Source organism: Zootoca vivipara, chromosome 2 (assembly GCF_963506605.1).
Source record: "Zootoca vivipara chromosome 2, rZooViv1.1, whole genome shotgun sequence".
Classification (NCBI taxonomy): domain Eukaryota; kingdom Metazoa; phylum Chordata; class Lepidosauria; order Squamata; family Lacertidae; genus Zootoca; species Zootoca vivipara.
This window is the reverse complement of record NC_083277.1, coordinates 75,323,721-75,351,382: the sequence shown is the minus strand read 5'-3', so window position 1 is coordinate 75,351,382 and position 27,662 is coordinate 75,323,721. Positions and strand designations below refer to the sequence as shown.

At 41.8% G+C, this 27,662-nt stretch overlaps 2 protein-coding genes across 2 annotated transcripts in view; one reads left to right on the top strand and one right to left on the bottom strand.

The window, feature by feature from the left end:
* UBTD2 (ubiquitin domain containing 2) overlaps positions 1-20,003 on the top strand; it is a 45,727-nt gene extending 25,724 nt beyond the window's left edge. Inside the window, exons 2-3 of the mRNA XM_035105290.2 lie at positions 698-934; positions 11,934-20,003. Coding sequence (XP_034961181.1) covers positions 698-934; positions 11,934-12,331 — 635 coding nt within the window. The 3' untranslated portion in view covers positions 12,332-20,003. The remainder of the gene's footprint in view (positions 1-697; positions 935-11,933) is intronic.
* Positions 20,004-22,253: 2,250 nt separating this feature from the next.
* EFCAB9 (EF-hand calcium binding domain 9) lies at positions 22,254-26,954 on the bottom strand. The gene is made up of 4 exons (XM_035105291.1): positions 26,819-26,954; positions 25,138-25,286; positions 23,322-23,498; positions 22,254-22,409 (listed from the first exon to the last, which is right to left on the bottom strand). Exons 1-4 carry the CDS (start codon positions 26,952-26,954, stop codon positions 22,254-22,256), a joined length of 618 nt encoding a protein of 205 aa, XP_034961182.1.
* Positions 26,955-27,662: the final 708 nt, after the last annotated feature.

Genomic DNA, 27,662 nt, shown 5'->3' with positions numbered 1-27,662 from the left:
TGAATAAGAGTCATCTTATCCTCAAACATTCAAAATTATGAAATGACCACTATAGTATTGACAGATATTTTTGCATTTTATTCACTATCCTGCTTGTAGTAACTACATGAGTGTTCTATGCAGCAAAGGGGTAAAATGTGAAGGAAATGTGTTTGGTGATAAGAACACAGTGAGGAAATGTGTGTATGTATTCTGGGTGTGAAACACTACGTGTTTTGGAATGTGCATCTACCTTTCACACTCATGTACAGTATGTTTCAAAGATCACCAGTTTAAAAGACCCAAAGCATACAGCAATGGGAGACAGACTCCAGTGGAAATCCACTCCTTATATAAAACTCTTGCATTTAATGATGAACAATTCAGCGTATTTTGATCATATCTGGTAACTCAGAAATGGAAGAGTGAAATGTATTTTTGCCTTCTGTGGCGAGATGGTCTTACTTAATAGTTGGCACTTGGGGCAATAGCATTCTGAAACTTTTTTTGTTACAAATGATTAATCAGACTGTAACAGATGTCACAAAAAGTGAAGAAACAAAAAAAAACACCGTGGAAGATCAGAATGGAGTACTGTTGAAAAGGCATTTGAGCTGGGGAGGGGATAACCAAAAGTTGTTACTCAGTTTGAACAGCTCTCAACCAGAGAAAAGGAGCAACACAGTGCCTGATTTCTTCTCTTCTCCCCCACCCCCAGTTGCACTAGGTCGTAATCAGCCCTTGAAAAAGGAAAAACCAAAATGGAAAAGTGATTATCCGATGACAGATGGACAACTGCGCAGCAAGAGAGATGAATTTTGGGACACCGCACCTGCTTTTGAAGGCCGCAAGGAAATCTGGGATGCCTTGAAGGCTGCAGCACATGCATTTGAGAACAATGATCATGAACTTGCACAAGCAATCATTGATGGTGCAAACATAACATTACCTCATGGTAAGTATCCCCATAATGGATGGACTTTAGCAGCAGTGAGTAGAAAATAATTTCACTTAGACAACTTTCCTGAAGTCATGCTTTCCAAATGACTAGGTCCACATGTAAATGAATATAATGACTGCTTTTTGGTGTTAATTATATAGAAAAGTTTAGCATTATGACAAAGGCGCCTTAGTAACCTTCAAGTTTACACATCCCCCATCTTCCGATACAACCATGAGGAACAGATTGTGAGTTTCCTCTTTAGAGTTGGGTATGTTTCCTCTCTGACCTCATCAGCCAGGGTTAAAATTGTGTGTACAATATACACCACAGCTCCACAAATGCACAAAGTGATTAGTATCAAATAACAATTTGTGTTCTACTACTCCATTGTCATACAATCGTACAGTGGTACCTCGGGTAAATAACGTAATTCGTTCTGGAGGTCCGTTCTTACCCTGAAACTGTTCTTAACCTGAGGTACCTCATCCTGAAGTAAAGTTCTTAACCCGAGGTATTATTTCCGGGTTAGTGGAGTCTGTAACCTGAAGCGCCTGTAACCTGAAGCATCTGTAACCTGAGGTACCACTGTACTTTGGAAGTTGAACGGAATTCGTTCCGGAAGTCCTTTCGACTTCCAAAATGTTTGGAAACCAAAGCATGGCTTTGGATTGGCTGCAGGAAGCTCCTGCAACCAATTGGAAGCCCCGTCGGAAGTTTCGCTTCCAAAAATAGTTCGCAAAACGGAACAGTCACTTCCGAGTTTGCAGCATTCGGGAGCCAAAACGTTCCAGAACTAGGCTGCTCGAAAACCAACATATGACTGTACTCAGTTTGAGAGACAGTACCTCTTTTCTTTGAAGCAAGAGAAAGATCTGGGGGAAACTGGCATGACGGATCACTAGAAATCCTTTTTGGCAACAGTAGAAGTTCCTGGTAACCCTCTAAAAGCAGTCATTTAAGCAATTGTTCCTTTTTTGCTTGTAACTGTTGGATTGTTACCAACTTTTATGCTGTAAGGAGAAATGGACATGTGTGTTTTTTGTTCTGCTCCTCTAAAGAGCAGGGTTTGGTTCACATTCTTGCTTTATCATCTCTTTCCTTTGCCCTGTCTTGTAAGCTCATGGAAAGATTCACCACAGTTCACAGTTTCTTGCACTCGACTGTCATGCGGTGTACTCAGGTAGAACATGGCTCTGCTGAATAGGCACAAAGAGACCTTAAACTTGTACAAAATAAAAAAAAAGTTTGTAAAAAATTTTTACTCCAAAATCACCCTCCTTATTTTTAAAACATAACAAGTACATGGTTAGCCTATTCTACAAAAAAAAGTATGATACATGTGTTAGTTGTGGTTTGCGCACTATGGCTTATCGAACCCACCAGGAATAAAATTACAAAAATTCACTTTGAATGGTCGATGACCCTTATCTGTGGCATTTATACCATTTTTATACCTGATTTTGAAAGAGACCACAATTAGCTTTATTTTGATACCAAAATAAGCCCAATTGGTTGAAAAATAAGTGAAACAGGAGGTTTTTTTCCCTAAACTGACGTAAAAATTGCATTAGCCTAAATCGCGCAAAGATCGAAATTTAAAAAAAAATTCTCCTGCACCCAATTTGGACCAAAAAACCTTTAAAAATTAATTTGAGGTTATCTACACATAAATATTTTTTAAGAAAATCTGCGTCATGAGAGCAGAGTCGACTATTAAAATCAGGTGATTTTGTGTGGAATGATCCTAAAGAGATATGTACTTAAAGGGGGTATTGATACTTACATTAGGGTCTTAAATGTGCCTGATGACAGTTTCTAAAGACTCAAGAGACACTATTGCTGACACCAGCTTCTAAGCACCCTTTACCTCAGGCCAAATTCCATCAACCTTCACCCCCAGCTATATTCACTCACGTCCTGGTCCAATTCTGGGGGCAATCTGATTCCAAAACTATCCCACTATACTTCTGACTGCTTAGATAGATTACCTGATTTTAAAAACCTATTTTTCCCCAATAAGATTTTAATTGAGATTTCCCTGTAATACATTAAGATTACAGCTACCTAAGATATAAAACAAGAAAAAGAAGAGAAAGAGAAAGGGACAGTGCAGATAGAGAAAAGAGAGAAAGGGGAAAAAACAAAGAAAGCAAAAACTGAGAAACATTAGCAAAAATTACAAAAGAGGGTATTCCGATTTTCCGCCTGCTGGTCTCATACTTAAAGAAAATATAATTATTTGAAACCATCGGTCAATATGAACATCTATACTCCACTTTCTAAAAGCCCGCTTTTATAACCTCCTTCTAGGCAGCCTCTTAGCATAGCCCAGCCACCAACTCCCTTTTTGTGATCTTCACCAGCAAAGTACTGTTAACACACTGGGGATGAATAGTTGCTTAGTCAGGTCTCAACTGTCCTCTTTCACTTCTGCTTTCTCTGTTCTTTGCCTCATACCTCAGCTGATTTTTTCCTACCGAAAGATAACTTCCAACTGACAATTGACAAGCCCATTCATCATGGACTAGAACCACCAGGAAATCAGAATCTGTTGTTTCCCAGACCCAATTAAGATGAATTTACCTTATCCTGGCCTTGTCTGTAAAAATTAGAAGCGCTTGTGTCACCCTCCAGCTTTCAGAACCTGTTACCCAGCAGCTACCCGAACACTGAAAACCCGGGAAGTAATTGCTCTGGTTTTCGATCATATTTTGGAAGCCGAACGGGCTTCCGGAACGGATTACAACCGAGGTTTGACTGTACCTTGAAATATGCCTGCAACAGAATGCCTGCAACTCCGACATCAACAGTTCTGACATCACAGAAATCGTTTTCAAAGTGCAAACCATGAATGGGCATATACATAGCATTTCTTCACACCCTTATATCTTAATAAAGTCACCATTATAGTTTAAATTAAGATTTATATGTGTGTATTCTAGCAGCTTTTCATCCTACAAGGAATGAACTGCTTGGGGACTCTGTTTGAGGTAAAAGGAATTAAGAGCTGGTGGGAAGTATCTAAAGCAGGGGTGAGAAACCTTTTTTGGACTGACGGCTACGTTACCCAGTGGAAAGCTGTTAGGGGCTGCATTCCAGACATGGGTGGGGCCAACCCCAAATTAGCCTGGGCCTGACAGTGCAGTCACACACAGACCCTTAACACAGATGCTCTGTCTATTTCTCCATCCTCCAGTCCTGTGCACAGAGAAAGCGACTCCTGTTTCTCAGTGCACAAAGAGGAAATGCTGCAAGCTGCTCTTGCAGGATAGTAGCTCCTAGCAGCTTCTCTCTGTACACACTTTTCTCCGTGCAAAAAGAGGAATCCTTTAGAGAACCCCTGGAGCATCTCCTCTCTTTGTTGATGCACAGCTGTTTTCTGAACAGTTGAACAGTGGGAGGGGGAGTTTGTAAAGAAGATAGTGCTCAGCTGTTCAGGAAAGAGCTGAGCAGTGACAAAGAAGGAGCCACTTAGTTGGGCTCCTGTTGTGTTTGCTGAGGGGTGGGACTTCAGGGAGGGGCCTTGGTGAGCTGGAGCTGGCTCATGGGCTAGAGCTGTGTTTCTCAACCAGTGTGCCTCCAGATGTTTTGGGACTACAACTCCAATCATCCCTAGCTAGCAAGACCAGTGGTCAGGAATGATGGGAGTTGTAGTCCCAAAACATCTGGAGGCACACTGGTTGAGAAACACTGGGCTAGAGGTTCTCCAGTGCTTGACTTAAAGGGACCCACAGCCAGGATCAATAATATATTTGTTATGCATGCTCTGGCCAGTGTCACCATCCAGTGAAGCAAGGAATACTGGGTCAGCATCTCTGTCCAAGCAAAACCACTTGCAAAGTAAGTTCATATTGGCCTCAACTTGATATATATGCCACTTTACATCTTGCATAAACACAAGAGACCTCCTGGGTCAGGTCAATGGCCAGTCTAGGCTTATTCAAGCAGTGTTTCACTTTAACAAGTAGTTATTACTCCTGCTTAAATAAGAATATTTCCTTCAGTTCCTTCCTCGCTTTTAACTCCTTTATGAGAATGAACAGTGGATTATTTTTCCTGTGGACCAATACAGCTTTTAAATAATTTTATGGTGCCCTGGATACAAGATGACATGGCACCAAAAGTAATTATTTTTGGCAGTGTCACCAAAGTTTGTTATTACCTGGTTCAGAACACACATTTTTCAGCTCATACTATTCAACTATATTACAAATTGAATAGCATTTTTCAACAAATGTTCACTAGCTTGAAATGTAAAACAAACCTCTCTGCATTTGTGCTTGGTATTCAGCATACTAAGTGCCCAAAGTCACTGTTTTATAGGTGCATGCATACAAGTTATTTAATATTAAGGTTTTAATTACTTGTGATTGTGGAAACTTTCAAGTTCTCTTCACTAGGCAAGTTGTTGCCCAGAGCAGATGTAGGAACATATGAAGCTGCCTTATACTGAGCCTGACCATTTGTCCATCTAACTCAGTGTCATCTACACTGACTGCCCGTGGCTGTCCAGGATTTCAGGAAGGGGACATTCCTAAACTGACTTGGTGGTTTACTATTAGGCCTTAGCAAAGTTCTGAAACGTTTTGGGCAGTTCATTAATATTTAATGCATCTCTAATATCTCTGTATTTATCTCAAAGTGTTTATATTTATTTTATTTCTGGGCTGTATTCATCAAAACAGGAAAAGCTAGGCTATATTTATCAAATCCTAGGCCCTGTGTAGCATCTACGGTATTATGAAAGCTAACAAGCCCTATTGATATTGTCAAATTACGCTTAATAATAGTACTGACAAAACAGGACTCTCCTTGTTTTTACCATATACATTCCTGGAAGGTTTCCCAAAATGCTGGGAGGTACTTCAGGAAGATAGCTAGAATCTACAGTCTTTGTTGCCACCAACCAAGTACCTGTCACAAAGATTATTCTTTGTGCCTTATGGGCTACATAAAAGTTGGGGTTCTGCACAACAACTTCAGTTCCACAAGATATTGAATGTCGACCTCTCTCTTCTGGGCTGCCTCCCACACCTGTTCAGCATAAATGAGGAACTCATTGAGTTTGTTGCAGTGCCTTCCAATGGCCCTGCTACTTCGAGCTTGTATAGTATACTTCTTATGTGAATAAGATATTCTTGGAGAACAAAAATGCAAAGTAATGTATGAAGTGACCCTAAACTGATAGAAGGCAAAGGAGATTTGGAGGGGGAGTAGAGAAAATGTGAATGAGCAAAAGAAAAAGAGCATGTGCGCACAGCTGTACAACATCTGTTCAGTTATTACCTCTATTGACTTCTCATAGGTGCAGGTTCATTGTGCCTCCCTTGAAGTAGCCACTCTGAGCCCAAAACCAGATTTACATTTTCAGCGAAAATAGTGAACAATTTTTTGTAGTGACCCACTGAATCATTATCCTGATCTATGAAGGAATGCTTTGGTGACCAAGTTTAAAACAGCAGTTTCAAAAAGTATATTGGCACAGATTGAAAATTAGCCCCAAGAGTAGTATTTGTTGTTTTCCCATTGGTATGAATAATGGTTTATGGAGTACAAGAGGACAGGTCATGCCTAGAGGGCTTACATTCAGCTGGCTCAACACAGGAGAGAGAAATGGAGGCAGGGTTGAAGAAGGAAATAACAATCAGTTTCAGTTTCTTGTACTGTACTTAGATTTAAATACAATAGGGTATGGTTTCCAGGGGATTGTGCCAATAACTTCACGGGAAAGAGCTTTTGAGATGGGAATTGAAGGAACTGCAGTGGGACCATGCAGGTGATTTGGGAGGCAGTTCAAAGCATAAGAGGCAGGAAGGGTGACAGGATGAAGTCATTACAGTAGATGTCACAGGAAACCCGACTGTCTTGGTCAGGGATACATTGGGAGAAAAGTGAGGGTGAAGGCAAGGTAGGGCTTTGAAGCTGAAATGAAGAGGGTGAACAGGAAACCACTATAAGAATTTAAGGAGGAATTAATCAGTGGGTTGAGATAGGTGAAGAATTTTGGCAGCATAGTGCAGTATAACAGTAGCTGTGTGAATCAGGCAGGAACGTGTTCCTGGTTGGCAGCTCATTAGCTGGCTTAAAACTAGTAATATGGGCTTCAGACAGAAAGATGACGCATCTTTGCAATACTTTGAGATTAGTTAATGCTCCTATTTAGTACTTGCTGTTTCCCTTAGCTGTCACAATTTTAAAGAAAGTTACTATGAGAATAAAACAAATTGTATGAATGCCCAGTTTACTGAAACAGTCAGTGATATTCATATGGGTTTTGTTTGAAGCTAGCTTAATGAGGGATGTTGCTAGTGCTTTCTTGAATTTATGCTTGTTTACTTGTTGGTTTTGTCCTTTTAAAAATGTGCTCTAGGGTCTTCATTCTGAGTGCCACATTTGCACAAACAAACCTTAATGAGGATGGTGGCTAGAATTCAATATAATCATGTTTGTGAGCATGACAGCTAGAATGAAAAATACGGTCAAGAACTATTTAGCATACTGCAGACCTCTTTTCCTCCCCTATCTCCCTCCAACATTATAGAAATCCACCTTCAACTGCTACTAATTGAATGGGGGGCAGCTTTCATTCTGTACTGTTGTTGCACACAAACAGTAATATATGAGTGTTAAATTGTATACCTTCAACAGATTTGCTGTTTCCAAGAACTAGCTCTTAACTCAGGGATTGCCAGCATGGTGTCTGCAAGTGCCAGTGTACCCACTCTCAAAAATCCACAAGACAAAGGCTGCTTGCCCTTCCTACTCAGTTCCTATTTGTACTGGCTTAGCCTCTGCTATATGAAACATGTCCCCATAAATATGCCCACATTTCATTGGATATCAGGACTGAAGGCGTGCTTCCAACATTTAGCTTCATTGGATGTCCATGAGTTCTACTGTTATTTTTATTGTTTTTGTGAAAGATTTTCTGGGGTTACAAAAGTACATACGTCATCTCTATTTTCAGATCATAAAGTCCTTTCTACAGGTCAGTTATTTTTGATGTGAGACTTTAATGTTGTATACAGTCGGGAGAGAAGGAGAGTAGTAAACTTTCATTCTTTTACATAATATATGTGCAAGGTTATTGTGTCATCATCACGTGGATAGGTTCTCTTTCTACTCATTTATTAGTTTTCATTGGCATTGAAAGAAGTTGGGGTGCCCAGGGCATGGTTGGTTGCCTGCAATTGACTGCAGTGAGTTTTGTTTGCATGGGGATGGGGGGTGTTGGGTCAAGTTAGCCATATTGATTCATATGCTGTCAGAGGGTTCTTGTTGAGTTCTACTGTTATGAAAGAGGAAGAAAAAGCTTTTTATCTAACTACATTTTCCATGCCATGCATAACAGAAGATAGGCAAAGAGCTTTTTTTCTATGAGTAATGCGTCGTCTGTTGACACATATTTGGGGCAGAGGAGAGGCCAGTTAAGTTGTGTAGCTTAAAACCATTGTGCTAACATAACTGTTGTGTTGAATACTGCCCTATATTTCCTGTAATATGTTGAAGTTTGTTCTTAAATTCTCTTGAGAGTAGTTAATGTTCATTTGAATACGTAAAATTAGGCAGTTTTCTGTGGTCTTGTGCAGCCACACACAAGATTTACACTGTGTGGAGTAACAACTTAGAAATGTCTGGAGCTAAATTGGCACAAGTAGGTATTCAAGCTGCTTCCCTTTAGGGAGAAGCCCCCAAAGTAGATGTTTGTATCAAGAGCAGTATTAGAAACTGAGATAGGAAAGCTAGGAGCTAATAGCACCTTAAACCTAGGTTATGGGCGCCACAATGGAGTGTCTTGGCATGCTTTTTATAACAAGAGTACAAAGCTGAAAATCAATGAATCACAGCTAATATCTTATGTTCATTTTTGACATGGTCTAGTCTTCATCTGAAGACTGCAAAAAACAAAGTCATACTTCCCCTGTCCGCCCCGCCCCCCAATATTCTTATGAGGGTCCTTTCTCCAGTCATCAGAGTGGCTGGAAGTGGGGAGGCAGAAAAAGGTCCTCCTTTTCTTCCAGCAGTGGCAGTTTTAATCTGAATTCTTAGGCTCAGTAACTGCACCCAGAGCTCAGAAGCTGCTCGCCTTAATGAAATTCCCCGTTGCAAAACGCACTTAGAACAATGGGAGTTTCAAACATTGCTCAAGATGCAGATGAATGTCTTGCTGCTCAGTTCTCTTTTGACTGCTGCCAAAGCAGGAACATCAAAGAATGTTCTCGGCCATAGCTATGAAGAAAGTAAAGTTCTTTTTAATGGCTTTGTCATTCAGACAAGAAGCAGGCAAAATGTGAAGTGTACCACCCTCAGTTTGTGATTGATGCTCCCCAGTATTCAAGGATTATTTTTAAACATCATTGCAACTTCCACAACATCTCTTATCTGCTGAGCCCATTTAAAATGTGTTTCAGAATTGAATTAGAAGCAAGGAGGAGGCACACATTATCTTAGTAGGGGCTTTTTAAATGGAGCATTGCTCACAAAGCTGTGGGGTTTTTTGTGTGTCTCCACTTTCAATGCTGCTCCTTGCTCCTCACTGGTAAGAACTATCCAATTTTTCTTTCCTATCCTGTCCCTGACTGGTTTTTACAGCTGGTCACTTTAGCTCTTGTGCCTTCAAGCACAAGTCTTAATAATGTCTGTCTCTGTTTTCTTTAAAACTAAAGTGCCCAGCTTCCACAATTCATCAAATTCTATTGCTGTTTGGCTAAGCAGCTCACGCAGAAAATTATGTGCATTCTTAGATACTTGCTTTAAAGGGCAATAATATGTTGACCTCCAAATGTAAATAGCAAACTGCTTCCATGGAAATTATTGAAATGCCTTTTGAGAAATGTGTGTAAGTATGGCAGATAATTTTAGAGAAATGCAAAGCTGAATAGTGCAATGATACTTTGTTATCATTGTCTTGTATCCAGCTGCAATGCTTTTTGCCCATGAAAGCTGCTCTGCTAATACATATTAGAGCTCAGCCCTGGTGAATCAGAGAGTGGATACTAATGCAGTAATGTGGTTAGGAGGATTAAAGCATGAGTACGCTAGTCTCTAGTTTATAGATTCTTGTGTATCAGCAGCTCAGAGTACTGTATGCATCCCTTTTCATATACTCATGCAAAGAATTGTAAGACATGAAATTAACTTGTTCAAGAAACTGGAATATGCAGATTTGCATCATTTCCTCACTTGGCTGCCATTATTCTGCCTGTGGTGAAACTGTCCACTCTCTTCCTTGTTCCTCACACAGTAAGTGGAAGGCATGACGCAAACCCTGACCTTGTGAATGCTGAAACAGGTGTTAGGTTCCTGGCAGAGCCAGAGGATTTTTACATATCAGAACACAGAGAGGAGGGTACATAGGAAGAGCAGCAGGTCTACCCATGGAGACCTCCTCATTGCAGCTATGGTAATATCTGCGGTTGTTCTTCATCATCAGTGCTCTGATGGCAGAGGAGGCAAAACAGAGATGGCAAAAACAATCTGCTGTGTGCCAAATCCTCCTGTTCCTTCAAACCCCACTCCCCACCCACCGAGAGCTGCCAGCTGGTGTGCTGATTTCCTTTCCATTGTGGCCAATGGGAAGGAAAGCTTTTTTTAAAGCCAACAAAAGACACGCCCAGAAAGGAAAAAATGCTCCCTTCTGGCCTGCCAACAGAAGTCCAGCCAAAGGCATGGGTTTGATAGTTCTTCTGCCTTCAGTCCTCTCTTCCCCCGCCCACTCTGGATTGCTGTGGACTTTGCCATAGGCAACCACAGCACAATTCATTAGGGTGTGCATTCAATTATTATTATTCGATTATTTCAGTGAAGGAAGAAGAGGAGGGAATGATAAGGCGAGGAGGAGATACAGAAATAAAAATCTAACAAGTGCAACACAAGTAGCCAAGAAACCAAAACAGATTTTTCCTGCGGAGAAAAAGACCTGTGCTAAGCTGGACAGGTTCTGGGCAGATCTGGATGGCTGAGGGCATCCTCTTTGCTTGTGTATCACAAAAATAGCCCCTCACCCCCACAGATCTTATCTTCACAAAAGGTGGCCAGGAAAGCTTGGGTGGAGGCACGGCCATGGGACAGAGATGCATGTATACAAAAGAAAAAGACTGGAATGGATCTGCAGCTTCTGCCTGAGGAGGGAGTTCTTCCTCCCTTGCTGCCACCACTGGAGCCAGTCACCCCACTGCTGTTTCCAGAAACAGTTGCAGGCAGAAATTGCAGATCCATTGCAGATCCTTTCCAGCCTTTTTATTCTACTTGTATCCCTCTCCCCCTGCTTCCCTTGTTCCCCATTTTTTAAAAACATTAGGATGTGCCTGGACACACCTAGCACACCTCCTGCACTTGCCTGTGCTGTGGACTATCATAGAATGGGAAATGTTGGCTTGTTGACATGAATTAGAATTAGAAATGTGAACATTCCAAGGTTCTAATGCATATGGGAAGCCATCTAGATATTTATAGGCTTGCTTTTAATCTGTTTTTACATGCTTTTACTATTGTCCATAGCTATCTGCTTTTTTAGCTCTCCTCTGAACATTCTTTTAATGGCATAAACTCTCTTACATGACTCAATAAGAAAATGCAAATATCCCAAACTACCATTTTCTATGCAGGGCCTAAGATGAAATTGTAGCATAAGCCCAAATTTTGCTTGCATTCTTTAAGCAGAAAAACGTACCATAGGTAAGAAAGTGAAATGTGTTGCACTTCCTTTATATTGATCACTCATAACTTGTTGGGTTGGTAAGTTACATCTACTCTGTGTTTCATTTTTGACCCTTTTTTTAAAAAAAAAGAAAATCAATATTCACAAGGAAGAAAAAGCACTCACTGTGGTTTAGCTTCTCAGTAATAATACTTAAACCTCTGGAGCTGGGGGAAGGAGGTGGTCATTACACACTGTTCAGGAGTTTAAGCATAAACAGTACTAGAATCAAAGAACATCTCAAGGAGTGTAATGTTGATTTTATTTAAACCTTTTTCACTTAACCCTGTTTCTTTTTCATCTCTTCTGAAGGTGCTCTTACCGAGTGCTATGACGAACTGGGAAACCGATACCAGCTTCCTGTCTACTGTCTGGCCCCGCCCATCAACATGATAGAAGAGAAGGGTGATTTAGAGACTCTGGATATTCCCGATCCACCACCTAACTCCGGTCATGAATGTCAGCTTCGTTTACGCCTCTCAACAGGCAAAGACCTCAAACTTGTGGTCCGCAGTATGGACACTGTCTATCACATGAAGAGAAGACTGCACACAGCAGAGGGTGTGGAGCCCAGCAGCCAGCGGTGGTTTTTTTCAGGCAGGCCCCTGGCAGACAAAATGAAACTGGAGGAGTTGAAAATACCAAGGGACTATGTGGTGCAAGTCATTGTGAGCCTGCCCTTAACAAACCCCACCCCGGTGGAGAACTGACTTTGCCTGTATGTTTCTCTTTTCCTTTTCTGCTCTTCTTACCATGTGGGAACTTTTTCACTATTTTTGTTCTCTCCGACTAGTGGGTTGGTTCTAAACAATGACCAGCAAAAATTCCATCTGTGATGGAGCTTTAGGGGGGAAACACACACACACACACAAGCAAGCACACACATGTTCCTAAACTGCCCCTGGAGACTTTGCCCAATTTAGGAATTATTGACACCACAGTAAGACGTTCTTAACAAAGTAAATCTGGAACATGTGTTTGAAAGAGATCCTGACATTTACAGAGGATGATGCTTAAAAAGTGGTTTGAACTATAAGTGAAGTACTGATCCATGAAAGGGAAAAGGCATTTTTTAAAAGGATTAAACCAAACTGAAGTATTTTGTGAAATCAGCATCACTTACAGTTTAGCCAATCAGTGTAGCTGCTCTGGTAAATCTAGTATGCTGTGATAATTGTAGGGATTGTGTCTATTCTAGTTTCACATTAGCTCAACAAGGCTAATATTTAAATGGGATGGTGAAGGATTCTGGGGCAAGTTTTTTGCTATATACTGAAATAGCAAGCAATAGTGATTTGCCATTGTTGGCTTCAGTATGTGCTAAAAATTGCTCTTTAAAAAATTAGGCTATCGTTTAGTAAATATATAATGTTGTTACATTGAATTGCAGTTACCGTATACTTCTGTATCTAATTAAAAAGCTTATTGTTTGAGGTTCACCAGCTTGAGAAACAAAAACAAAAGAATGTTTAGGCCCAATATAGTGATTTTAAACCCCCTTTATTCACAGCAATAGCTATTAACATACTACAGAAGAAAAGCACAGGAAGCCCTGTCATATACTTCTGTAAGGTAAGGGTGTGCAACTTGCTTGACAGTATCATATATCTCCCCACTGATCTTTATGTTGCTTGGCATAACTGGGACTCAGATGCATCATCTTATTCTGCTAAATGATTACACAGGCACTTGACCTTGTGGGAAGAGATGGGAATAATGATCAAAAATTAGGAAGATATTGTAGATTGTTAAATCATCCAATTTTTCCTTTACACCATTAGATCTTTAAATATTTGGGGGGGAGTAGTATATTGCAAGAATATTTGTATTACTATTTCACAAATCCTTATATCAGGGGTGGCTTACCAGTGGGCCTCCAGAAATTGTAGGACCCCAGTTCCAATCAGCCCCAGTCAACATGGCCAACGATCAGGCATGATGGGAGTTGGAGTCCAGCAGCATCTGGAGGGCCACCACTTAGTTGCTCTTGACCTAAATACTTTTGTGTCTTGCTGGTGATGGGTAGCTTACAAAAGGAAGTGGATTATTGGTTTGTGAAAAGCACTGTGCATATTTCAAGCATCCTTTATCTTCCCTGCCATGGCTTCAGTTACACTTATTCACACTCATGCATATGACAGTGTATATGCAGTGCATGTATGTCAGATTGATGGGCCAGTTTTTCTACTTGGCAGATTTATCTGAAACGATCAGAGTAACCTTAGCAATATCATACAGTGACAGCATTTTCCCTTCAGAATGTGAAAGCAAGCCATTTTTTAGAGTAAGAGGTATACCCTTTTCAGAGGGCTTTGGGCAAGATTGATAGCAGTCCAGTTAAATTCTGTTGAGTAATACTGAACAAATCAGTCCTAGCAATGTGCATCTTTTGAAAATAAGTATGCATAACTCTTTTGTTTAGATTCTCTGTGCTTTTTGTTGTCCCTGACCTGGTTCACACATGACACGAAGCCAAACCATGGGCTTGTTGGAATAAGAGCAAACATGGGTTCCCAGAGAAAAGATTGTGACTGCTTTTCTCCTCCTCCCCTTGGTTACAGCTTGTGGTTTATCTGGAGCAAGAGAAACCATGAACTTGGGTTCAGACAGAATGCTCAGCCAAACCATAGCTTAGCTCACAGCAGTGCAGCAGCAGCAGGACTGGAAGGGGAGCAAAGTGACAGTGATTTTCTCGGGGGGGGGGGGCGCTGCTTGTTTGCACTAAGCTATGGTGCAGCTTAATATTACATATATACTTGATCATTGGTTCTGTTCTTTTGGTGTGGTCATGTCCCTGTAAGCACCACTATTATTAATCATTTTTCAAACAGAACTCATTAATATTCTTCTTGCTAAGCACTGAATCTACTTTACAGTTATTTTTATCTCTGAACAAGCATGTTCGTTGGTCCACCAATGGAACAATCTAGTGTGGACCTCTTCCTCTCGGGAGTGAGGAGAGCTACAATACTCAAGTGTCCTATAACTAACCTAGCCTTACTCGGGTTATCTTGCTGTGATAACTAGAAACTAGAACAATGAAACATAAAAATTTAAAATTATATAGCATTTTCAGTGTAGGGTAGGTTGCAGAGTTTCTCAAATGAGGTTTCTTTTTTTTGGAAATCAGTTCAGACTTGGAACCACTTGCCATATGAATGTATCATTGTGTGTCACAACCACAGCATTCTTATGGGCATAGTCGAATACTGCAGGGTCTTTCAATGTAGTTTTGGCCAGATGGCAGCAGCATACAGCAAAAGGGTATCTGTCTTCTAGGGATTTATTAAGTTCCCCCACTTTCTCAGATACCCTGTTCACTTGTGATTAGGAGCAAACACTTTATTTTAGAAGTTCAGAAGGATGCAGATCCTGCATTTGTCACTAAGGGTGCATGCTAAACAATTGACTAAAAAGCTAAAATATTTACCATAAGGCAAAATCTGATCTCGTTGTGATTCTTTCTGAAGTCATTCCACATATATTGAAGTGAAAAGGAATGCTAAACTGCTGCATAAAAACTCAAAATGCTGATATTTGGAAAGATGTCCTAGGTGTTGATCCATTTAGTTGGTACCAGTTAGTTTCTTTGTAATTTCCAAGTAATAAACTTATTTGGTGCACACCACAGCCATTACATATCAGAAAAAGTATACCTTGCAAAATAAAAGTATGTGTCTAGTGGTCTCATTTTTCCCAAGTTAAAGAAAGGGACAAAAATAATTTATAGATATTAAAATTGAATCAAGCTGAAAATAGGCTGATAACTTCTGTGACTACTTCTACCCTTTTTGGAATGTGTTCAGGATTACTTGAAATGTTTTCAAACCACGTTGCTTGATGGCTGGGCCAGCTCCAGGTTTGTGATGTGGGCCAGATGCCTTCCAGTGGGTCACTTCTCATACTTCTGATGCCTGGAGGAAGGCAGTAGTAGCTGCTGCTTGCTGCCATTGACAGAGCAAGTGAGCAAGCAGCAGTCACTGTTGTTCTCAGCCACTATTGCCACTTACTTATCTGTGCAGTGGGTGGAGGTTTGCCAATCATCTTTGACAAAGGGGGCGGGCATCAGTTATGGTTTCTGCTGTTCTTCAGTGGCCAGTGTTGTGGGTCAGGTGATAATGATGGGCCCATGGCAGCTGCTTAAGGATGCTGACCCATGGCATCGGCCATGCTTGATGACGATAGGTTCCCAACATGCATTCAGGTATTCAGCATGTATGAGTTCCCAGCTGTAGAATGCTCTGTGGTAGTCAGACTTTTCTTAGGGAACAAGTTAGCTCCACTTACCTCTGCCACAAGTTAGCTTCTATGAATGCAGCTCTACAGTTCTTTAAAAATGCAGTCACCTTCTCCGACAAATATTTTCACTTTGGTGTGTGTGTGCATGTGTGTGAAGAAATAAAACCTGTGCATGACACTTTTTAAGCTGATAACATGTAAATTTTCAGAAGATGCTGCACTGAAAAATGGGAGCTGCACTCCCACTTCTGCAGTTAGAATGGAACAGCTTTAAAGGAAAAGGTCATTATCCCTATAGTTGGAATGGTAGTGAAATTCCTCCAAACTGTGATGAAGGACCATATTGGAACTTGTGCACCCACATATGTGCACAATAAATCAATATACCTCCCTTTTGTATTGATAGCAGGCACTCAAGGATTGCTTGCCTTTCATAAGCATAGTGGTGACTTAGCCATCTCTCGCGCTCTAAACAAAAGTAACTCCTCAGGTATCGTGAATAGTTTTTACTTGGAGTGGAAATTGCATGCATCTGTTAACCAAGTAGGAGTCTTAGTTTCTTGCTTACTCTTACTCTTTCCTGCTCTAGAAAGAACTGGTTTTTTAGGGTAAACTTGATTATAAGTCATGAGTATCCCTTTCACCTAATGTTGCTCATCTTCACCCAGCAGTTAGAATAAGCGAGGCAACTGGATTTTCATTGTTTTTCATCTCCAAGGCCGAGCAATTTCATTTATTACTTTTAACGGAAGACTAATTCAAGTAAGCACTGTTGCATGCATTTAACGTTTTATAAGCATGCAGATTGGATTCTGGCCTGTGCCAGCTCATTCCCATCCTTGGAGTCGAAGCTTTGCCTCTTCTGCAGACATACATGCACACACTCACATACATTGTAAAGACAGAACACTTGGCATAGAGCTACCAAGGGCAAGCAAACAAGCAAACAGTTGCAATATTGTTCTTTACAGTTTAACACATTTATACGCCATTTCTGATTTACCTTCTCCCCTCTGCTAGTGAATTATATCTACAGACATATGGTGGTGGCAGGTTTGTTTAGCACAGAGCTTTGGTTTTCATGCTTGTTATTGCAGATGTGTGACTAGTACATGACCCAGAAGTAATGGACTCTCTGTAATCTGTCTTGGATGAGCTTGAAAGGCAAAAGGACAGTAGCGCTGTTGATACTGCATTATGTAAAAAAGCGGGTTGCGAGGAGGATGAATGCATAGGAGACACATACTGCTTACTGTGCTCCATCCTATTCTGAAAACAAAACATGTGACTAGAGCTTTGGCTTAGTACATTAGTTGCATTGGCATTACACAAAATTCTACCACGAGATGAGATTAAGAAAATGATCACATTAAAAGCCATGATTGTAATTCCCTTGATCTCTAAACTTTAGAGAGACTAAGGAGGTATTTGGGAAACGGTGTAGTGTGAAATTACAGTATAATAAACTGGGTTTTGAGAGGATTTTGATGGACAGAAATAATATCTCTTTTTTCAATACTGTAGTTTCATTATTCATTTTACAAACATAATCGGGATTCAGATTGATGTGATGAGAGCAATATATTCAGCTGTGGCACAATGCATTTTGATAAAACAAGATTTTAAGTGTTGCTTGCAAGATGGGGAAATGGGCCTTCATGTTTAGTGCATTGATCCTTAGGGAGAAAATAAAACAAAACCATATCTGGTAGGTTAATACAATTTTGTGCTGTTTTTGAAAATCATTTTAGGATTGCAGTCATTGACATATCTCTTGATTTGTCTCAGTGTGTTAGTTATGCATATCGGATGTCTGAAACTATATGGTTTTCTAACAGCCGTTACAGGGCCGTCTTAAGCCTATCCAGCGCCGTGGTTCAGAGATCCCTCCGGATCCTTGCCCCCCCTTTCCCAGCCAGAAAACCTCTGAGGCGCCACTCCCCCCGCACCGACACTGCCATGCCATGGCTTCTGCTTTTCGCCCATCGCGAGCAGGACCAGCAACGGCGACACCAGACTCACGCTCCGCCAGGCAGGGCCAGGCATGGCAGGCCACCTGAGGGGGCAGCCTAATGGGCGGGGGCGCTGCCAGCTGTGATCCGCCTCGGCCAAAGCGGCTGTGCAGTGCTGCCGTCCAGGCAGCCCTGGCTGCAGCGCCGACAGGAGGCTCGCGGCCGGCTTCCCTGCAACGGCGCCCGCAGCCCGAGAAGAGGCGGGCGAGGGCGGCGCTGCCGGCGGGGCTTGAGAGCTGCTCCTCCGGCAGGGAGGAGGCTCCGGGCACAGCGCGGCAGAGGCGCCCTCCAAAGCGCCTCCAGAACTTGGCGCCGTGGTGCCTTGCGCCAGTAGCCTCTATGGCTAAGACGCCCCTGAGCAGTTACTTTGGTCTTCTTTACATGATTGTCCCTGGCTAGGTTGTGTTTGCTTAAGATTATATGGAGCTTTTGGGGGGTGCATTTCTTCAGCTATCTGCAATATTATTCCACTTTCAGTTTACTTCACTGACAACCTTTTTCCTGAGTGTTGGTTTTTTTAAAAAAAAAAACAACACACACACATTTTGTACCTAACAGTATGTAAATGGTGTAAAGAAATACAATAGCCTATATGGGAGTTATAGAACTGAATTTAGAGGCAAACCTCCCTTTTCAACATCCTGCATTCTAAAGCAGGAAAATATGAAAATGCAACACTTGTGACATTACTGATTCTTATGCCTAATAGCCATGTATCCAAGACTAGTGTAGCTGGTTTTAAAATATCTCTGTGTCCAAGAAGTATTCTTAATTTAATTCAGCTGTTTATTTTTATTTCCTTCCTGTCTCTTCGCTTTTCTTTCTATGTAGACTCTGGTCCCATTTATAGGAAGCCTTAACTCCAGGGCTGTGACTCCCCTTTTGAAAGAGGAGTGTACTGTGCTGCATGCCAGCAAGCAGCTTATTTAAGTACAGTACTAAGAGTATGAAGGTGGCTTAATGGTTTGGTTTTTGTTTGTTTAAACACGGTTGCTTTCCTAAGGAGGTTGGAACCCCATTGCTCAGAATGGCAGTCTGTGATGAAATAGATTCATGTCCTTTGGCCGAGGACACTATGTATTAGATACTGCTTAATACAGTGCACATTATCTCTGGATCAGAACCATGTTGTCAATTAAAAAAAAATGCAAGCATGGTCATTTTCATTAGGGATATATAAAATTCACCTGACACTTTTAATCCCTCTTTTTCTGGCAATTGAGTCTAGCCAAAGATAGGAAAGGTTTTTTTTTTTAAATAAAAAAATTGCTGGGTCTTAAACTCAAAAACAGTGAAATGGTCTTCTGTCAAGGATCTTACCAGTGCCTCTCCTCTCCATGTCCTGGGAACGTCTAGAAACTGGAGATCGCCTTTTGAGCAATGCCCGAAATTGTGTACTAGGCAGCTGGAGGTGTGTAAAGACATTCTTCTCTAATGTGTTACAAGCAAATTACTTGGATTATGTCCTATTTGCCTCTTGGTAGTGGCTTCCAAAGATGGCTGGTACCATCAATTTGTATTTCTTGAATAAAAATCTTCTCTTTTCTGGTAAATCTTTTTTTGTACAGTGTTTGTTGTGTGCCATGTATCAAAAGAAGCATTTGTGTTACATAGGTGGTTGGCAATTGGGTACCAATACAGAGAAACACAGTTTTCAGTAGCTAAAAGGGGAAGTCTGATTAGGGGAATTCCTATGATGTGGCACTTCCCCACCCCTCCTCCATGCAACTTTTATAAAACTAAATCTGTTAGCTTTGTACATGGCAGGATGTGCAAAACGTTTCTTACAGTCTCCTTCAGCCCAAAGGTGAAATGTCTGGAAATGCAGTTAACATTTGGGTTAGCCTTTTCAAGGTGCACTATATATTTATACTGTACCTATGTTGTGCTTACATTGCAGTAGTATGTGCACACCTTTAAAGTTCTATAGCAAAGCACAAATAGGTTCTTTTTTGACCAATTAAATGAAGTAAATCAGTGTAGCCCCATGATTTCCTAAAAGTCAGGAATATGCTGTATAGTACTCTGTATTAAACAGAAAGGAAAAACAACAAGAAAACCTGGTTATATTTTTTTTTTTGGCTTTTAAAAATAAAATTGGTACTGGAGATGCCTTGCCTTAAAATACAAACTTTGTGTCCTTTTTCTCTTAACGCAACATAGCTGCAAAATGCCTCTTGTGTCTCTTCTGTCTTATTGGAGTCCTTAGGTCAGTGAAGGGTCTGTATCATTACAGAAATGCTTTGGTATACCCAGCTGGAAAAATATAAGGCTTTCTAAAAAGATCTTAGTAATGACAGTCACTGGCAATCCAATCACAGGCCAGCAATTAACCCTTTATATCATTCTGGGTTTAGTTTTTAATTTCTAAAACAGCTAGCCATGCATGTGAGCATAAACTAAACATGGCTTAGTATAAATTTGATCCAAACCATGCAATCTGATTTGAATCATCCTTGTTAGGAAGTTCAAATGAGCTGCTGAATATATTTAAATTATAGCCATGTTAATACCTAGATAATTGCCTTAAATGCAGGACCCCTTAGGGAGGTGGGGAGAGAGTAAGCAAACAGACACCAACTGCCTTGGAGAAAAACCCAGAGGTTAATTCTTGCCAACCAGAGATGGTGATTATTTTGCTAATATCGCTTCATCTCTGGTAAGAGTAGAATTTAAGCAGGTATAGCACGACAACTGAGAGTACAGGATTGGAAGATCCTGGTTTACCCCTTGCTGCAGCAGTTCATTCACTAAGTAACCTTTGGTAGGACACCTAACATTGCAGTGACCCCTTCAGAATTTGGTTCTTCTCTATTTCCTTTTAATTTTTTGCCACACAGGTTATGCTTTCTTTCAAACTGTGAGTTATCTGAATGTAAGGGGGGGGGGTTTCCACTTGGCTAACCTTAATAAAAAGTTGTTATTTCTGTTGATCTAAATGAACATCTTGTAAGTTAAAACATTTCCTAGTCCCTCCCTGCATTCTCATGGTCTGGGGGATGGCATAGTTGTCCTCTGAAATTATGTTCTTGTGGTGCCCAGATATCTGATTGTTTTTGATCACCACTATACCTAAAAGACCTAAAACTTGCCCATCCCTTGAGATCAACATCTGAAGCTCTTCCTGTCATTCTATGTTCAAGGGAGTTCCAAAGAATGGCAACTCGAGACAAGGCCTTTTCTCATTTTACCCAGGAAGGCCTGCCCATTTTACCCAGGAAGGGCTGCCTGCAATTGCTTCAGCACCAGGCAAGGATATTTTTGTTTCCCCAGGTATTTGGCAAGCGTTGAGGGTCTGAACTGGCCATGACTGAACAAGTCCTTGAGGTCGTAGTGGATAGCTCGATGAAGATGTGAACATAAGTGTGTGACTACTGTGAAAAAGGGAAATCCCATGCTGGGGATCATTAGGAAAGGAATTGAAAATAAAAACTGCTGATAATCATGATGCTGTCATACAATCCATGGTCCAACCTTTGTTCTGCATCGAGTGCTCTCCTTTGGGTCCCACTGCTGTCTGCAAAAGCCTCCTTGGTTATATTCTGCTGCTGTTTTTAAACTCTCTTAAGAGCTCTTGGGTTTACCACTTTGTCTTTAGGTGACACTTTAAACTCTTGCAGCATACCAATGTATTACAATAGAATAATAGACGATATTCAGCTAAATGTTTGTGCTAAATGTTTGTGCTAGCTCAGTGGGACTTGTCCACTCCCCATGCATATCCTGCACCTTCTCCAAATTTGTTCTAGAAGGTTGGGAAACTCCACAGAGCAGTTTGGGGGGAGGAGAGGAGAGGAGGGAAATGTTCTTTTGTGCCCAGATAAATCCCTGCACTGATACAACATTCCTCCTAGTGCTGCATTGAGAAAAACAGGATGTGCATTTGTGGCAGGAGAGGGGGGGAGAGAGACGTGGCTACAGATTCTCACTTGGGGTTTTGTCAATGGAATTGTCCCATTAGCGCAAGGACGTCTGACTACACAATGAGATTTCTTCTCTTCCCCTGCTGCCAGCCCCACCCCCCATGCCGTGTTTTGGAGAGTTCCCTCTCTATCCTCCAGAGCAGGCTATTGGGGGTAGGGGGCAGAAAGAGGGGGGGGGGAGTCAGTGTGGGTCTTCTTGCAGTAAGAGTAAACATTCTATCATGGATGGCTCTTTTTTGAAAAACTAACCTTTATTTATTTATTTAGAAAGTTATTGTGTTTATATAGCGCAACACATTTTATTCTCACTGTTCTCTTCTGATCTTTGTAAACAGCCTGCAAATTGTTTTTAATGAGTGTTTATCGTGTGTTCTGCTTCATGTGGTGTGGAGACGGGTTGTTTCGTTTTCAAAATTTCTGGCTGCTGGGGAAACAACACTCTTTTATTCCATATGTAATTAAAGGTCACTGAAAGAAAATTCAGATAATGATTCTGCTTCTGCCGCTGCAGCTGCAGCCTTAGCCATCTGTTTCCTCAGTTTCTCTCTTGCCTTCCTCTGTTGTCTGTCAATGCAGAAGATAGTGAACATCCTGAACTCCTTGTAGTTCAGTTGCTGGTGATGGAAAGGAAAAGGTAATATTGCAGTTTAGTGAAATATCAATGGCTAGTTCATAAGCAAGTATTCTATGGGAGGAACGTGGCTTCTTCCATCCTTCCCTTTAAGTCTTCCCTCTGCCCTTCTGAGGTGGTCTTCTTGAAGGTAAACCTCAGATCTCTCTAGTCAAGAACTTTTTGTAGGCATTATGGCTTGCATTATCAAATGGACAAGTGGAATTTCTTACATGTGTTTCTGTAACATCTGCTATAATTACCTCTGAACCTTAGATGGGTAAGCAAGTCTAAGGCTAGCATGTGTGTGTTATGGATCCTGCACACAGAGGAACTAGCAGCTTCATGAGATGCTGTCAAGTTGATAAAATGGTAGGCTCAAGGGAGCTCAGGATTGTGCACGGTATTCTTGTGAACATAAGCTAATCCTACCATGGACTTCTGAATGGGGTTATAAAATGGGGGTGTGGAACTGGATGTGGCTGGCGACTGGATTTTTTATTTTTATTTTTTTTAAAAAACAACAACAACCATCCCATCATGCCAATTTTGATGGGTGGGCAGGACTGCCACCCACCTGTCAATCACATGACATCACAGAGAACAATAGTGCGTGTGGCAGTCTTAGATGAGGCTTCTTCAGCCTAATGAAAGTTGAAGACTTATTAAGATGGGACAATATAGGTGGGGAGAGGAGGGGCCCACACATGGGCATAGACAGGATTTTGGGGGGTGGCAGGGCTTTGTTGGGGGGCAGGACTTTTGTTAGGGGGGCAGAACCAACATGATTGGGCAGTTAAGCATTTTTATTGTTTTGCTGCCCCTCCCTGCCCCCCTTGGCTATGCCCCTGAACCCACATATCCCCATGCATTTGTTCTCTCACCCTCACCTACCAACAGGCACACACAATGTTACCTCATCACCAGAGATGTCAAAGTCTTTGAATATCTGACTCAGCTCGGTCTTTTTAATATTAAAGAGGAAGCGAGTGGATTGGAACTCTGCTGGGCCAACTGTGTGCCCTCCATCGATGTCCAGCAGCTCAAAAACTGGCTGACAATGACGATACATGAACTGCTTTTCAAGGTGGTTCTGATCTCAGAAAGAGAGGTTAGAGTAGAAATTAAGGTTTTTTTATTTTTAAAAAAAATATTCCAGCAGTATAAAACCCAAGCATTGGCATGTATGTTACTCTGATGTTATGGGGGGGGGGGATATGACTTTAACATTCCTCATCTGCACATTCCAATCTTTGTGTTTTGTTTTGAGGTTGCTATTAAGAGCAATGGGACCATTGTCTCAAATGGTGAAACTAGTGTAAACCTCGCTGACGAGAACAGAATTTGTAGTCTCCAAAGTGCAGTGGTTCCTGTAGGAACTGAAGCACTAGTTTTGTCCAGATCAATTTAATGAAAGATGAAATTGAGGTTGCAATGTCCAAGAACTTTGGAACTGGCAATGCATTGAGAATCCTGCACAGTATGTTGCCTCCTCTTGGTGGTGTGTGTCCCTCCCCCCACTTCCTCATGTGTTGGCTTCAGTGCAGAGATCCTAATCCTTCTTCAGATGCCAGCTTCAAGGTAGAGATCTGATTTAAATAGTGGTTTACTAACTGGGATCTTAAACCACAATCTGATCCAGCTTAGTAAGCCACCATTAAATCAGATGGGCAGGGTGGGGTAAGTGGGTGGGTGCGAGGGAAAGAGAAGGGGAACAGTGTGCAGGCCTGACAATTCCCAGCTTCCTCAACCACGATCATGCCTGAACCAACTCATTAGAACGGTGTTGGCCAAACTTGTGTCTCCAGCTGTTTTTGGACTACAACTCCAATCATCCCTAGCTAACAGGACCGGTGGTTAGGGATTATGGGAATTGTAGTCCCAGGTGGCGCTGTGGGTTAAACCACAGAGTCTAGGGCTGGCTGATCAGAAGGTCGGTGGTTCGAATCCCTGCAACGGGGTGAGCTCCCGTTGCTCGGTCCCAGCTCCTGCCCACCTAACAGTTCGAAAGCACATCAAAGTGCAAGTAGATAAATAGGGACCGCTCTGGCGGGAAGGTAAACGGCGTTTCTGTGTGCTGCTCTGATACGCCAGAAGCAGCTTTGTCATGCTGGCCACATGACCCAGAAGCTGTCTGCGGACAAACGCCGGCTCCCTTGGCCTATAGAGCAAGATGAGCGCTGCAACCCCAGAGTCGGACACGACTGGACCTGATGGTCACGGGCCCCTTTACCTTTACCTTTTAGTCCCAAAATAGCTGGAGACCCAAGTTTGGCCGACACTGCATTAGGATGAACAAAGGCATGAGCTCACAATCTTTTGTGGCCCAGGCACACATCTGGAAATCTAAAACCGTCATAGACACTACAAAATACCCATTTTACAGAAGAATAAATAAAATGTGGGAACAAGCTACCCCTCCCCAAGGCAAGCAAATGCACTTTTAAAAGGGGGGTAGGAGCTGCAGGGGGCATTGACAAGCACCATGGCAGGTGTCTGGGAGTGTAGTGAAACCAATGAATACCACATTAGTGATACCAGAACTAAGGTTTGATTGTTTGTTTCTTAGTGCTTGGTGGGCGTGTATTCTCTCTAGCTCCATATTACATTTAATGCCACCTATTCAGCTAAATAGAATTCAGAATATACTGTACTGAACATTACTACCTATTCTGCTGCCAGAAGCATCTCCCTTACCCCAGCCCAGCCTGGAATTGCTAAATTAACTTTACCTCATGGGACATTATGATGCACACCAACATGTAGAATTCATCAAAGTTGACCTCCCCTTTGCCATCCCAGTCCAGTAGGTCAAACACCAGCATGATCTGAGCCTTGCTCAGGTCAGTTACATAGTGGAGAAAGTTGTAAAACTGAATATCTGGGGGAAATCCACATAAAAATGTGTGTTTTAAATATGTCCTTAAATACATCTTTAATTACATACTCATCTCAGAATACAATGTGGTTTCCCCACAACAGAGTGACCAGGAGACCTCTTATTACTGTCTTGTCAATCAGAGGATGCTCTTAATATTCAACTTTATCTACAAGAAAGGAGTAAGCACTTTCCCAGGAAATGTCAGTTTACGCCATCGGACTACAGGAGAAGGTGACTGGTGCAGGTTGCCTCCATTACTTTAAGACTCAGTGAGAGCACCTGCTTGCAATAGATATGGCCGAGGGGCAGGGGCAATTTAGGCCATATCACATTGCTCAAGAGCAAAGTCAAAATGCACACGGTCTTGAGGCATGTGCAAAATTCCAGTTATACTGAGCATCTTGGTAACACACTCCCCTAGCAATAAATGATCCCACAACATGAAAATCACCTTCCCTCTTTGGGTTGATTGGCACAAAATGTTTGGCATGCATTAGTTGGAAAGAGACGTACCATTTCATTGGCCTCACGTAATCCTCAAAGTGTATGGGCAATGCAATCTGAGGTCTAAAAGTGGTCGCAGAACTAGCACTGGTGCCCATTAAACAGCTATCAGTTGAAGATGGTTTTACTTGAAAACACATACTCATCAAAATGTGCTTATATTCAAAGCATAAGTTAGGAGAAGCGATATTCAGAAAACACCCACTCCTACGTTTGCCCCAGGAATGGATTATGAGCAGATGAATTCTGAGCTACAACATTGAGGAGCAACTAGATGCAACAATGACCCTTCAAATCACAGTATGCCAGCAGGAGGCTGAACCCTCCTGCAGCCATGCTTTGTCACTCAAAATAGCTTTTTAATAAGCCATTTTTCCTTCCAGTGTGGGTTTCTTACATTTTTTTTTAAAAAAAACTACCGGTATGTAGGTTTTTTTTAAAAAAAAATTATATATTTTCAGTAGGTGCAAGGCAAAGGAAAGAGTTCTGCTCTCCACAGCCACCCTACACTTAAATCTCCAAACCACACCCTGTTGAGTTATAGGAATTTATTGTCAGACCCAGTTCTGCATGTTGGGCTGCTGCTGTTAAACCTAGTTTTGCCCTCTGAATTCCAGATACTAGGGACAACAAAGGGAAAGTTTATGCCTCCACACTTTGTGTGTAAACGTCCCAAGGGTACCTTGCCCACACAGCAGTGCAAACAGTGTACCCTCCCAGATATTTGGTCCAGTCTGGCATGGTTCTTTTTATAATCTGGCTTGTGGCCAAACCCCTTAAGAATGAAAGACCACAGGCTTCGTTTCTGAAGACATCCTTCAGAGTTCCTGCACTCTGCTCTGATCCCCACCTCCCTCTTCCAACACTCTGCTCTGATCCCCACCTCCCTCTTCCAATCATTTAGCGCGTGAAGTCCCTCTTTCTAGCTGATCTGATGGGCAGCAACTGCTTGAAGGCAAAGTGAGATGATGCTGGGAGTTTCAGTTCACACCTTTGTGGCCTAACTTTAGGTGCTGTGCGAAACTTACCATTCAGAGAATTATTTTTGTGAACATCGAGCAGTTGAAAGTAGGACGCCAGTGCCCTTGCATTTCTGACAGATAACAAACAGTAGATTTTATCCAAACACAAAAAATGCAGGAAGCATTTGGGTTTCAGCTTCATTTTGCCGACAATGAAAACCGTACACCTGCAGAACGCTGGCAGGTATTCATGGAGACTCCTGCATCACAATCAAAGAATTCCACCTTGGAACCAGAACAAGAGGGTGAAAAGAACAACCCTCCCCCCACTTCTACCATGTTCAAAATGGATGCTCTCTGCCATAAGGGACTCAGGGGCAATGCATGACCGAAATAGGAAATGATCAAATATTAATACTTTTGGAGCAGTCCACAGAAAATGGGGGGGGGGCAGGGCTTCACATTGAAATCAGTTGGATTAAGGCTGGGAGGGGGAAACTGGGTGTATCCAGGCTACAACTCCCATAATCGTTGGCCATTGGTGATGGCGGGATGATTTGGAGTCCACTGGCTGAACATGTTCCTGCTCCTTGGATTAAGCATTGATCTGTGCATTTTACTTTCCCTCAAATTGCAATCTTCAAGGTGAAGGTAGAAACAGAAAAGGGATAGGGGCAGAAAGTGCACTGCACAGGTTTGGACTCCATAGCTTGTGTGCCCAGTCAGTTGAAAACAGCAGGCAGGGATCCTGCACCTTTAATAATTGTGAAGAAGGGACAATTTCAGCATGTGTAACTAGCAATGCAAGCAACACCTGCACCTATTCCTCCCTCTACACAGCTCTTAAAGGTGCAGGAGCCTCATCTTATTTTTTTTTCACCTGACCACCTTACTACCACCACCTTACTAC